Raw genomic sequence first — 13,749 nt, forward strand, 5'->3', positions numbered from 1 at the left:
GGGTCACCCCTTCAGTATCCTAACACAAATTGTGAGGACACCTGCACTACCCTACCGCAGAAATTGTGGGGGATGGGCAACCAGTGAATCAGCACTGCAGCCAGTGATTGGATGAGAAGTCATTTGTGGTCAAGAGAGACGTAGATGAGCGAACATGCTCGGATAACGTCTTATCCAAGCATGCTCGTGTGTTATCCGAGTATCTGGGAGTGCTCGTATATTATGTTCAAGTCCCTGTAGCTGCATGATTTGTGGCTGTTAGGCAGCCTCAACCCATGTGGGGATTGCCTGTTTGTTAGCCTGAATACATGCAGGGATTCGCACATCATGCAGCTACAGGGACTTGAACATAATATACGAGCACTCCCAGATACTCGGATAACACCAGAGCATGCTTGGATGTTACCCGAGCATGTTCGCTCATCACTACTTGAGACCTATGGGGACCTGTGCAAGAGTGGAAACTGGAATTGATGCCATGCTGACCCTTTAATAAGTAAATGTATTGGCTGGACAACCCATATAACTAATATGATACATGTGGCATAGTGTGTTTGAATTTCTATTCATGCCTGCTATGAGCAGTTCATTTGGATTTCATAACTACTATTCTAGTATCTGTTTCCATTGTAGGACGTCTCCCAATTCTCCATGTTACATTAGAAGGAGCTGGGAGTAATAATACAGTCTGCGCTATGCTCCTGCTCTCACTCCAACTACAATGAAGGTATATTAACACAAATATGAACTATTAACCCATTAGTGAGATAGCCAGCTTTGGCTTTTATAAGACATTTTTTTTTTCCTTTTTTTTTCTTTTATTGTCACCTTCCAGTAGTCCTAACTTTATTTTTTGGGGGCGACGTTGTCATATGAGTGTATTTTTTTCATGAGTTGTGGTTGTCAGTGGCTTTACTTAGGGTTCATATATTATAGTAACAATCTTTTATTAACTCATCATATGAACAAAACAACCATTTTGCCACTTTTTTTTGGATCTTAAATTTTACGTGATTCACCATGCTGCACAAATAAAGGTTATTATGTGTGACAGTACAAATTTGGCTGATATGATTTTATTTATTTTTTTATTGCTTCTGTACAATCAATACACCCTTTGAAAAAAACCCACAAATTTGTTTTTCGGTGGCCATAGAGAGAAGCTGTATGGCTGCTTACTTGTTGTGACAATCTAAGTTTTAATTGGGCAGATTTTGTTGCAGATGTGACTTTTTGATCACTTTTTATTTCACTCTTTGGGAAGGAAAATGGCCAAAATACAGCAAGACTATTTTTTATTTATATTTTTTAAGCACCGTTCACTGTTCGGCATAATTGACAAGATATCATTATTTTGTTGGTCTTTAAGATCAAAACAATACTAAATTTAGAAATGTTTTATAATGTTTTTCTACACGAAAAGGACTTAAAAAAAATTATTGATCACTATATTCTAACACCCATAACATTTTTATTTTTCTGTACGTGGAGCTATATGAGGGCTTGTTATTGGTAAGCCAAGCTGTAAGTTTCCTTGTACAATTTTTGGTATTAAACTTTTTAAATTAATTTATTAGTAGGCATGAACAAAAAAACAAACAAACATTAAATCTGGAATAATTTTTAAATTGTGCAACTACACCCACACCACTGATTAGCAGGTTTCTGTCAATATACATTGTACACAGGAGGCTGGCAATCTCTGGCGTTGGACCAGGAGCCATGAGACACCTAGTCCTCTAGTGATGATCTCCTGATGATAAAACACATGATGATTTCCCATTTATACCTTTGTTTTATTACTTTTGTGATTTTTTTCAGTTGTCGTAAGATAAGAGCTCAAACTTTTTGACGTATTAAGGCATTTTTTGTGTAATGAGCTTATCACTTTTTTATTTCTACCACTTTGGAATACATATGACTATTTAATAAAGCCAAAATTAGCAAAAACTGTAAATATAGCAGTTTTATATATATATATATATATATATATATATTTTATTTATTTTTTAACAGCCTTCACTGTGTGGGATGAAAAATAATATAATACCACCAAATAAGCATTGTTTGTGTGGGGTTTCCACAAATAAACTTTTTTTTTTTTAATTATTAAAACTGTCATTTTGGGTTCTTTGAATTTTGCATCTTTTTGTAACACTTAAAACTCTTTTTTTTTTGTAACAATGCTTAGTAGTTCCACAAGAGTACTTAGATTGTACAGTGTATTCTCTAGCCTGTACCCTATGGCAGCACCCATAACATTGTGATTTCTTACCTCTCCCTTCACAGCTGCAGGTTCCAGCGCTCGGCTGATGCGACATCCTAGGACAGGGGTACTCGGGGAGGGACTCATAGCTATGCCCTCCAGCTTGTTAAACATTTGGGACTCTGTGCCTCCAGTCCAAATCTTCCGATTAATTAAGTTCCATTTCCTTCTAGAGCTGTCAGAGAGAAATAAGTCCATTCTTCATTTCACCATGTACTAGTAGTCATATTCTTCTCCTGCACGCAATGACTTGTTCCTACAATAAGGCAAACTTTCGCTATGAGAAACCTGTATACAAGCAGCCATATTGAAGAAACACTTGCTCGTGTATCATCTGTATTAGGCCGGGATCACACATGCGAGAAACACGTCCGTGTCTCGCATGTGAAATCCAAACTCTGGCGCCGGCACTCCAGAGCGGAGCGTGCGGTTCCATGTGTTGCTATGCGGCCACACGCTCCGCTCTGGAGTGCCGGCGCCAGAGCTTGGATTTCACATGCGAGACACGGACGTGTTTCTCGCATGTGTGATCCCGGCCTTAGTAGTACAGCGTGGTGTGTGCTGTATGGCAGGTGTAATGCACTGCAGGGGAGAGAGGAAGACTAGTACGGTCTCAGGGATGTACGGTCTCTTACCCTTGGAGTGACGGGGAGATGTTTGCAGAGCCTAATCTGTCTGTATTCTGCCAAACTGAATTTTAACTGACCAGTGCTGGTGCAAGGTATGGCACTCCGACCGACTTCACATTGATGAACTATCCTATCCTAGGAGACAGTATTTCCACCGCAAAAAATATATTAATAGTCCAATATGGAACGTTTTTTGCTTATAACACAGTGTTTTTCAAGTCGAAAAGTCCCATATTGGACTATTAATATATTTACTAAGGTGGAACTTCAGTCTCCTTTTTTTTGGACGGATTGGTGGCTCAAGTGGAGTACGAGCCACTGTAGGACATGCACCTAGGTATTCCGGACTTGCAATCTCTTTTTTACCATCCTATCCGTGGTCATCAATATTTCAGCCTTGGACAATTCTTGCATTACAACAGAGCAGTCACCAAATCTTCCAGCTTCTACTGATATGTACAAGGGGTAGATTGTCACAATCACTGTATAGAGTATAATAATTAGTATTGTCTGCCTGATTAGCTCACCCAGCTCATCAGATAGACCCGAACACTGACTGCCAGTTGGCACCACACTATGGAAGTAATATTGATGTGCATTACATTCCTACTGATAATCAGACTTATCACCATGAGATAAAGAAGTTTCCAGGAATCAGTGGAAATCTTGGCTCAGAAACAGTTTCCATAAAGGCCCTCAGTGACTGGTGAGAAGACGTAATGGCCATCGTCTTACTTTGCCGACGCGTATTTTTGAATGTTTCGCACATCCTGCAGGCTGACCGAGTTCTCTTCTCCTCTCTCAACGGAGATGCCAAGTTGTTCTACCAGCCATTCTGCGTCCTCAGACAAGATATACCTAGAGAAGCCAAAGACGTTGTCATTTTCACAACATTACACCTGAAAGTTAATTTTGGGGTCCTCAGAGGTAGACCGTGACTTTATTTGAAAGCCAAACATTAAATTTAGGGTCACAGTTGTATGAGCCCCACAGGCACATTTCCCCTCTCCCTGATCACACTACCTGAATCCTTATGCTGAGTCTTAAAACCCCTTCATGACCTTGGGATTTTTCGTTTTTCCGTGTTCGTTTTTCACTCCCCTCCTTCCCAGAGCGATAACTTTTTTATTTTTCCGTCAATTTGGCCATGTGAGGGCTTATTTTTTGTGGGACGAGTTGTACTTTTGAACGACATCATTGGTTTTAGCATGTCGTGTACTAGAAAACGGGAAAAAAATTCCAAGTGCGGTGAAATTGCAAAAAAAGTGCAATCCCACACTTGTTTTTTGCTTGGCTTTTTTGCTAGGTTCACTAAATGCTAAAACTGACTTGACATTATGATTCTCCAGGTCATTACGAGTTCATAGACACTTAACATGACTAGGTTATTTTTTACCTAAGTGGTGAAAAAATTTTCCAAACTTTGCTAAAAAAAAAAAAAAAAATTGTGCCATTTTCCGATACCCGTAGCGTCTCCATTTTTCGTGATCTGGGGTCGGTTGAGGGCTTATTTTTTGCGTGCCGAGATGACGTTTTTAATGATAGCATTTTGGTGCAGATACGTTCTTTTGATCGCCCGTTATTGCATTTTAATGCAATGTCGTGGCGACCAAAAAAACGTAATTCTGGCGTTTTGAATTTTTTTCCCGCTACGCTGTTTGGCGATCAGGTTAATGCTTTTTTTTAGTTGATAGATCGGGCGATTCTGAGCGCGGCGATACCAAATATGCGTAGATTTTATATTTTTTTTATTGATTTATTTTGATTGGGGCGAAAGGGGGGTGATTTAAACTTTTATATTTTTTTTATTTTTTTAACATTTTTTTCAACTTTTTTTTTTTACTTTTGCCATGCTTCAATAGCCTCCATGGGAGGCTAGAAGCAGGCACAGCACAATTGCCTCTGCTACATAGCAGCGATCTGCTGATCGCTGCTATGTAGCAGAAATGGAGGTGTGCTGTGAGCGCCGACCACAGGGTGGCGCTCACAGCCACCGGCGATCAGTAACCATAGAGGTCTCTAGGACCTCTATGGTTACCATCCTGACGAAACGCCGACCCCCGATCATGTGACGGGGGTCGGCGATGACGTCATTTCCGGCCGCCCGGCCGGAAGCGGTAGTTAAATGCAGCTGTCTGCGTTTGACAGCGGCATTTAACTAGTTAATAGGTGCGGGCAGATCGCGATTCTGCCCGCGCCTATTACGGGCACATGTCAGCTGTTCAATACAGCTGACATGTCCCGGCTTTGGTGCAGGCTCACCGCGGAGCCCTGCATCAAAGCAGGGGATCTGACCTCGGACGTACTATCCCGTCCGAGGTCAGATAGGGGTTAATGGGGTTATCCTGTATTCAGAAAATTCCAGTCCCTGGGTACAGCCAGTTAAAAAACAACATATGGGTTTACTTGCCCTCCTCAGGTCCAATGTGAAGTCTCTGCTGCTGCTCTCACTATTTGATTTCGACAGTGAGGCAGCCAATCACTGACCACTGCAGTCGCTATCAGACACCGAGAGCAGTGAGACAATCAGCAGTGGACCTGGGGAAGGTGCGTGTATATAATATGTATACATATACATATGCAGTACAGACCAAAAGTTTGGACACACCTTCTCATTTAAAGATTTTTCTGTATTTTCATTACTATGAAAATTGTACATTCACACTGAAGGCATCAAAACTATGAATTAATACATGTGGAATTATATACTTAACATAAAAGTGTGAAACAACTGAAAATATGTCTTATATTCTAGGTTCTTCAAAGTAGCCACCTTTTGCTTTGATGACTGCTTTGCCCACTCTTGGCATTCTCTTGATGAGCTTCAAGAGGTAGTCACCGGGAATGGTTTACACTTCACAGGTTTAATAAGTGGGATTTCTTGCCTTATAAATGGGGTTGGGACCATCAGTTGTGTTGAGCAGAAGTCTGGTGGATACACAGCTAATAGTCCTACTGAATAGACTGTTAGAATTTGTATTATGGCAAGAAAAAAGCAGCTAAGTAAAGAAAAATGAGTGGCCATCATTAATTTAAGAAATGAAGGTCAGTCAGTCTGAAAAATTGTGCAAACCTTGAAAGTGTGCTCAAGTGCAGTGGCAAAAACCATCAAGCGCTACAAAGAAACTGGCTCACATGAGCACTGCCCAAGGAAAGGAAGACCAAGAGTCACCTCTGCTTCTGAGGAGAAGGTTATCTGAGTCACCAGCCTCAGAAATCGCAGGTTAACAGCAGCTCAGATTAGAGACCAGGTCAATACCACACAGAGTTCTAGCAGTAGACACATCTCTACAACAACTGTTAAGAGAAGACTTTGTGCAGGAGGCCTTCATGGTAAAATAGCTGCTAGAAAACCACTGCAAAGGATAGGCAACAAGCAGAAGAGACTTCAATCAATGAAGAGAAAAAAGTATTGCTGCACAGCCTGAATGTAACGTACTGGTAAGAACACAGTCACTTGTGGGTGTAGGGCTTCAGTAACTGGAGGTGCTCGCATACGAAAAAACAAACAATCCAGTATAAATATAAAAAAAGAAGAACTGCGGCATCATGACGTGTTCACGGCTCGGGGGAGTGCGGACATAGTGGAAGTGAGCACTTCCACTATGTCCGCACTCCCCCGAGCCGTGAACACGTCATGATGGATTTTTTACCTTCAATAAAGGTTTGATCTACGCAATCTGGTGAGTGCTGCCGCAGTTCTTCTTTTTTTATATTTATAGCAGAAGAGACTTGTTTGGGCTAAAGAACACAAGGAATGGTCATTAGACCAAAGCACAGATTTCCACTGGTCTAATGAGTCCAAATTTGAGATCTTTGGTTCCAACCACCATGTCTTTGTGCGACACAGAAAAGGTGAACGGATGGACTCTACATGCCTGGTTCCCACCGTGAAGCATGGAGGAGGAGGTGTGATGGTGTGGGGGTGCTTTGCTGGTGACACTGTTGGGGATTTATTCAAAATTGAAGGCATACTGAAACATCATGGCTACCACAGCATCTTGCAGCGGCATGCTATTCCATCCGGTTTGCGTTTAGTTGGACCGTCATTTCTTTTTCAACAGGACAATGACCCCAAGGGTTATTTGACCAAGAAGGAGAGTGATGGGGTGCTGCGCCAGATGACCTGGCCTCCACAGTCACCAGACCTGAACCCAATCAAGATGGTTTGGGGTGAGCTGGACCGCAGAATGAAGGCAAAAGGGCCAACAAGTGCTAAGCATCTCTGGGAACTTCTTCAAGATGGTTGGAAGACCATTCCCGATGACTACCTCTTGAAGCTCATCAACAGAATGCCAAGAGTGTGGAAAGTGGTCATCAAAGCAAAAGGTGGCTACTTTGAAGAACCTAGAATATAAGACTTAATTTCAGTTGTTTCACACTTTTTTGTTATGTATATAATTCCACGTGTTAATTCATAGTTTTGATGCCTTCAGTGTGAATGTACAATTTTCATAGTAATGAAAATACAGAAAAATCTTTAAATGAGAAGGTGTGTCCAAACTTTTGGTCTGCACTATATATATATATATACATATATATATATATATATATATATATATATATACACACACACATATACATACATACACCTTCACCGGGTCCAATACTGGCCAACATTTGCAAAAGTAGCCTGACTGGGTGATAGTGCCACTTCCCTCTGAAACAGTTGAGTTGAGCGCCTGCGACAAATATATTATTAATGATGTTAGGAGTAAATTGAAGATCTCATTTTTACTTTGTAGTGTTGGGCCCCATTGCACATACACTAGGACATAATGCTACCAACCTCCTGACTCCCTTCGTCGCGGCATACATTTGTTTGGCTTTCTCTGCTGCCTCTTCTTGGGTGAGACGATGATTAAACTGCATCAGAAGCCGCTCTGCAAAAGGCTGTCCTGCTCCGTAGATGCGTCCGTAATTGAAGACTTTTGCGTGTTCCCGACTTATTCCCACTGTAGATGCGGTCTTACTGTGCAGGTCAGTGCCGCTGCTCTTCTTGCCCTGTAATGTCATCCAGCCAAAGGCTGTGCAGCCTGAGGACAGAAGAATTTCCATGCAGTCAGTTCCACATAATAACTGCACAGAAAGCTCCCCCTGCAAAAATCAGCTGGTTGCTGGTGAATTCAAGAGTCAACTGGTTAAAGGCCTTCTCTGTGATGACACAAACCAAGAAATGTAGAAAGGAAATGTGCCATCAAAAAATTACATATTGTTTAAATCGCAATTTTTATTTTTAGTAGCTTATTAATTTGTTTTATATATCACACTGGCCACTAGGGCTATTTTACGTCCAGTCCATTCACAAACCGTTTTCAACAGTCTCATTATCCTCACAGGCAGGATTACAATGACAGATAACACCTCTATACACAGCTGATAACACAGAATCCTCCAATCACAATAGGCTACCCTACAGAATGACCTTTTCACATGGGTAAGGGTAGTTGACTGTGCTGTCACGTTCCTACCGCTGACGACACCAATTGTGCTGTGTGTTGTATTGTAAAGTGAATAATGTCTTGTGCCTGTTGTAGATGTCGTGTCTTGTGAATTGTAATGTATAGTAATGTGAAGTATATGTATAGTGTAGGATGTGATAATGTAAGGTATTATAACGTATAGTGGTATAAGATAGGTAGTGTAAGGTATAGGAATGTAGATAGTTGACGATAGGGTGAGTTAGAGTTAATGTTTGGGACTAGCCCACAGAGTGAGGGGTTAGTGTTAGGGAAAAGGAACTGGTTTCCTGTTAGTTAGGCCTGAGAGATGGGGACTGGTGAAGGGTCCGAGCAGGAAATACATGGCGCCAGTAGTGGAAGAAATAGGACGCGGAACAACTAAGCAAGGACAGGAGACTAGTGACTCAGGACTGTAGCATTAAAGCTGGGCTGTGGCGAAGTAGGGAGAAACAGTGTGCCTCACTAGCCCTGGAGTAAACTACAGAGAAAGGACACTGTGCGGAAAATGCTTCATACTGTAAAGGAAAAGTCCATAAGACTGTGTGTACCTGCTATCCCTTATCAAGTTACCGTTCAGTAGCGTTTATTTTTGAATGGTGGTCTCCCTCACTGAACTGTACAATACCTGGTCCTGGCAACCACACACCATTGGTTACGTGCAGCCTGCACGGGCGCAAGACCCTCACAGCACAAGTCCACACACCCAGCCAGGACGCCCACTTTCATGTAACGTGCCGGGTGCTGGAGACAAGTACCTCGCCCGCGGTTACTGACCTGCATTACACATGCTCCTTAGATGCTTCAATTCATAAGATAGGGATCTGACTGTTGTGGCTAATGTACATGTGAATTTCCTTAAAGAAGTTTGAAACTAAAATAGCCCCAGAGACCAGTGTGAGACGTGCAAGATTTCTACATTTTATTTATAATACAGATTTAAAAACAGTTCCAAAAATGTGAAAAAAATCCTGATCAATAGGTCATTTTCTGATGTCACGTTCCCTTTAATAACAATTGTGCAGAGCGTATTGTGGCCGTGCCTCTGTGTAAGCAGTGATCCTATAACAGAAGTTCCACCTGGAAAATGGCACTTTATACTGTATGATCCAAGACAGAAAAAAATCTCACCACATACAGAAAACAGCCACCTCTATCTGACACGTAACCGCTAATTCTTATAGTCTCGATAAGACACTGAGGCTCTTACAGGTCTTAATGAAATTCACAAAATTACCCCTCATCTTGTAAGCCGTCCAGGTGGGTGAATGGGGGGAGATGGGAAAAGATGACACTTAAAGGAGACTATTCTGAAACTAATGTAAAGGAGACCAGGAAAAAAGAGGAAAAGTAATAATGGGGTTGATGGTGAGGACATAAGGCAGGGGAGCAGATGAAAAGCACAAGATTACATGATTGTGAAAGCAGTGTAAAGCAATGGAGTGAGAAGGGAATAATGATAATGAAGTGTAGGAAAAGAGAAAAGATTACCGGTAATGGGTGCGTAATAATGACAGAGGTGGAGGGTAATTAACAAGAGACACCATGAGTGTAAAACATATAGGGACAATGACTTTATTCCCTACAACTGATACTTTACAAGGCAATAAAAATAGCAAGTCGCTCAAGCAATTATGCAAATCTGTGAAAGTGTCTCAATTCCAGAAGTCTATAGTGCAAACCAATATGAATGTACGGAGATTGAAGCATCTGTACGAGAGCGGCCCTCTACGCATCAGCGCCATGCACCGTAAAGTACCACACAAACGTAGGAACCGCGACATTAGGGAAGATCACGCTGGTAACCAATGTGTTCAATCACAAAGCAATTCCAGCTCCGTTCACATCTGCATCTTGGGTTTCGTTTCTGATGACCTCTACCACAGCGGGCTGGATCCATGCTATGATGGGCCACAGTGGGATCTGTGTCCATCATTTTACACCGCCGTATCCTGCACTAATGTGACAGACTCAGCAATGGAGTCTCTGGCGCAACAGTGAATGGCGCCCAATTCAATCATTAATACAGGATAATATCAGGTTATGCCAATATATCGGTTTTATTTGGGATGAGTGAAATTGATTGGTGGTGACCAGTTTTAAGCAAACATCCCTCCATCCACCAGGTATATTTTTGCAGCTGAAATTAAATTAATATTTCCAAACTATGTGTCACAAAACACTAATAAAATGCGCAGAAAGAGGACACTAAAAAGACACCCTCCCACCAATATAGCAAGCCATTTATTCCAGGTTGCTCTTTTGTCACCTCCGTTTCAGGACATCATTTTTTGGAAATGACATTTTCTTGGAATTCTCCATTATATGCTCATTCTATTTATCTCCAATAAAGCTGAATTGATTGAATGGACATTACCATGAATTCCAGCAAAGTGGGCTTCTCCAAGGATTGCTGCTATCCAGAGCTCCTGGGAATCTACGTCCGCGCCAATCATATGATATCCTGGGGGCGTCTGAACCATAGCCTTTAGTTCACTGCCAATGCGATCAGTCTGAAAAAACAAGTAGTGATTACTATTAACACATTTAGGCTCCTTTCACACATCAGTTTTTTGCCGTCAGTCCCAATCTGTTGGCTCGACGGATCCGTTTTTTGGATGGATCCGACTAGCGGATCTGGCTAATTGGATCGGAGCATGCTCATTTAAAAAAAACGGAATCCATCGCCAGATTCCATCATTTCACGGATCAGGCACCATAGGCTTCCATTCTAGCAAACGACGGACGGCGATGTACACAAAAAACGTTACTATGTCCGATGTCTCCGGCCGCCGGACAAACCATTTTCTACAGATTCGGGGAACGACGGATGAAACGTGAAACCATCCATCGCAATCCATCTCTAATACAAGTCTATGAGAAAAAAACGGATCCGGCGGCATTAGTCGCCGGATCCGTTTTTTTTTTTTTTTTCAAAATTCGACGGATTGTGACTGATGGGAAAAAACTGATGTGTGAAAGGGGCCTAAGTCCAAATAGACAATATAACAATGTAATAATTCAGTAGACCAAGAATGATGAGTAGCCTGGCACCAGTCTCTGCGACAGACTCTTTAAAATGAGGTCTCTAGTAAGATGTCCCCTGATTGTAGTATTAAGAGAGGGGCAGTTCCAAATTCACTCACTTCCTTGCCTCTCTGTATGCATCTTAAAGGGACTGTCACCTGAATGTGGAGGGAACAATTTTCAGCCATAGGGGCGGGGTTTTCGGGTGTTTGATTCACCCTTTCCTTAGGGTACCGTCACACTATACGATTTACCTACGATCACGACCAGCGATACGACCTGGCCGTGATCGTAGGTAAATCGTAGTGTGGTCGCTGGGGAGCTGTCACACAGACAGCTCTCCAGCGACCAACGATGCCGAGGTCCCTGGGTAACCAGGGTAAACATCGGGTAACTAAGCGCAGGACCGCGCTTAGTTACCCGATGTTTACCCTGGTTACAAGCGTTAAACTAAAAAAAAAACAAACAGCACATACTTACATCTGGTGTCCGTCACGTCCCTTGCCGTCTCTGCTTCCCGCACTGTGACTGCCGGCCGTAAAGTGAAAGTGAAAGCACAGCCGCTGTGCTCTGCTTTCACTTTACGGCCGGCAGTCACAGTGCGGGAAGCAGACGGCAAGGGACCTGACGGACACCAGAATGTAAGTATGTGCTGTTTGTTTTTTTTTAGTTTAACGCTTGTAACCAGGGTAAACATCGGGTAACTAAGCGCGGTCCTGCGCTTAGTTACCCGATGTTTACCGTGGTTACAAGCGAACGCATCGCTGGATCGCATCGCTAGATCGGTGTCACACACACCGATCTAGCGATGACAGCGGGAGATCCAGCGATGAAAGAAAGTTCTAAACGATCTGCTACGACGTACGATTCTCAGCAGGATCCCTGATCGCTGCTGCGTGTCAGACACAGCGATATCGTAACGATATCGCTGGAACGTCACGAATCGTACCGTCGTAGCGATCGAAATGTTATAGTGTGACGGTACCCTTACCCGCTGGCTGCAATATTGGATTGAAGTTCATTCTCTGTCCTCCATAGTAAGATTGCCTTGTGCAGGCATGTACTACGGAGGACAGAGAATGAACTTCAATCCAATATTGCAGCCAGCGGGTAAGGAAAGGGTGAATCAAACACCCGAAAACCCCACCCCTATGGCTGAAAATTGTTCCCTCCAAATTCAGGTGACAGAGTCCCTTTAAGATGCCCTTTAATTGCTGAAATGAACTAAACGAAGGTACATATAAAGCTGGTTATCTAGGTTATCTAGGCCTTGGCCAGCGCTGGAAGAGAGCAGCAGGGGATCAGAAGGGTGACAATACTTTGTTTTATTATTTTAGAGCATTATTTTTTTTATTATTTCAAATTAGGAGTGGACAGCCCCTTTAAGCTGCTGCTTGTAGTGACTTTAACAAGTCAGAAATGTAATTTTTACCAAATTCACATGATTTACAGCTTTGCATTAGATACCTGGAGCTTCAATAGGGAAAAGCATATTAATTGATCGGCACAGAATCTTGGACCCATTTTTATTACTAAACCAAAATACATTTGTTTTAAATTATATTACTACATGTGAAAATAACCTAATTTAACAACTGATAGTGAATATTATTCCATCCATTATCTTTTATGTGTCAATAGCTGCAGATTGTTATTTCTGCACAACAAGCTCACTTTCTTTCTGAAACAGCAGCACTCCAGGTCAAAGGAACTATAACAATTATGGACATTGCCATTAAAATAGTTCGATTGACGATGCGCAAGCTCATCAAAGCCCACCACATCCCTGCTGTTGCTGGGTGCCGCTGACGCCTCCGTCGGCACCATCCTAGTACCCCACAAAAGCTCTGCTATAGGCTGAGCTTTACAGTAAAATGTTTTTCAGTACATTATATGGTAAACTGGTTCAGAACTACAACCCGTCCCACAAAATACAAGCTCTTGTTTGGCTATATCAATGGGGAAACAAAAAAGTTACAACTATATTGGAAGAAGGGGAGTAGACCAGAGGATTTTTGGACTTACCACAAAATCCCCTGCGTATAGCCTTCATTGGGAAACACAACAATCATTGATGTATACTGCTGCCATCAGGAGGCTGATACTAGGAATTACAACTTATAGAAAAAAGTCAGAACCTCTTTAGCAGGGTACACCCTTACTGGCTTTAAGCTATTCGGTAAGTAAAAAAAAAAGCTGAAGAAGCAGAATAAATAATGAACACACATGCCCGACAGGGCAACCAGAAAAAACCCGTTTCTTGGATGCTTTATTGGGGGGACACAGTAACCATGGGACATCCCAAAGCATTCCCAAAGGTGGGAAATATATGAATGTGAAAGGCAAATCCCTCAGTCACCCAAGCAAC

At 42.2% G+C, this 13,749-nt stretch overlaps 1 protein-coding gene across 3 annotated transcripts in view; it reads right to left on the reverse strand.

Moving 5' to 3' along the window:
• Nucleotides 1-13,749, reverse strand: part of POLG (DNA polymerase gamma, catalytic subunit) — a 170,176-nt gene that overhangs the window by 19,397 nt on the left and 137,030 nt on the right. For 2 of the 3 annotated variants that reach the window (XR_011320805.1, XM_069766214.1), the window contains exons 16-19: nucleotides 10,732-10,867; nucleotides 7,685-7,931; nucleotides 3,631-3,753; nucleotides 2,276-2,441 (exon numbers count right to left, since the gene is read on the reverse strand). Coding sequence is in view for 2 of the 3 variants with exons in the window: in XM_069766214.1 (XP_069622315.1) it covers nucleotides 2,276-2,441; nucleotides 3,631-3,753; nucleotides 7,685-7,931; nucleotides 10,732-10,867 (672 nt within the window). In the remaining variant the exon portion in view is untranslated. Of the gene's footprint in view, nucleotides 1-2,275; nucleotides 2,523-3,630; nucleotides 3,754-7,684; nucleotides 7,932-10,731; nucleotides 10,868-13,749 lie in introns of those variants that run through there. The other variant, XM_069766215.1, reaches the window with a different exon arrangement.

The sequence above is a fragment of the Ranitomeya imitator genome, chromosome 4 (assembly GCF_032444005.1).
Source record: "Ranitomeya imitator isolate aRanImi1 chromosome 4, aRanImi1.pri, whole genome shotgun sequence".
NCBI lineage: Eukaryota > Metazoa > Chordata > Amphibia > Anura > Dendrobatidae > Ranitomeya > Ranitomeya imitator.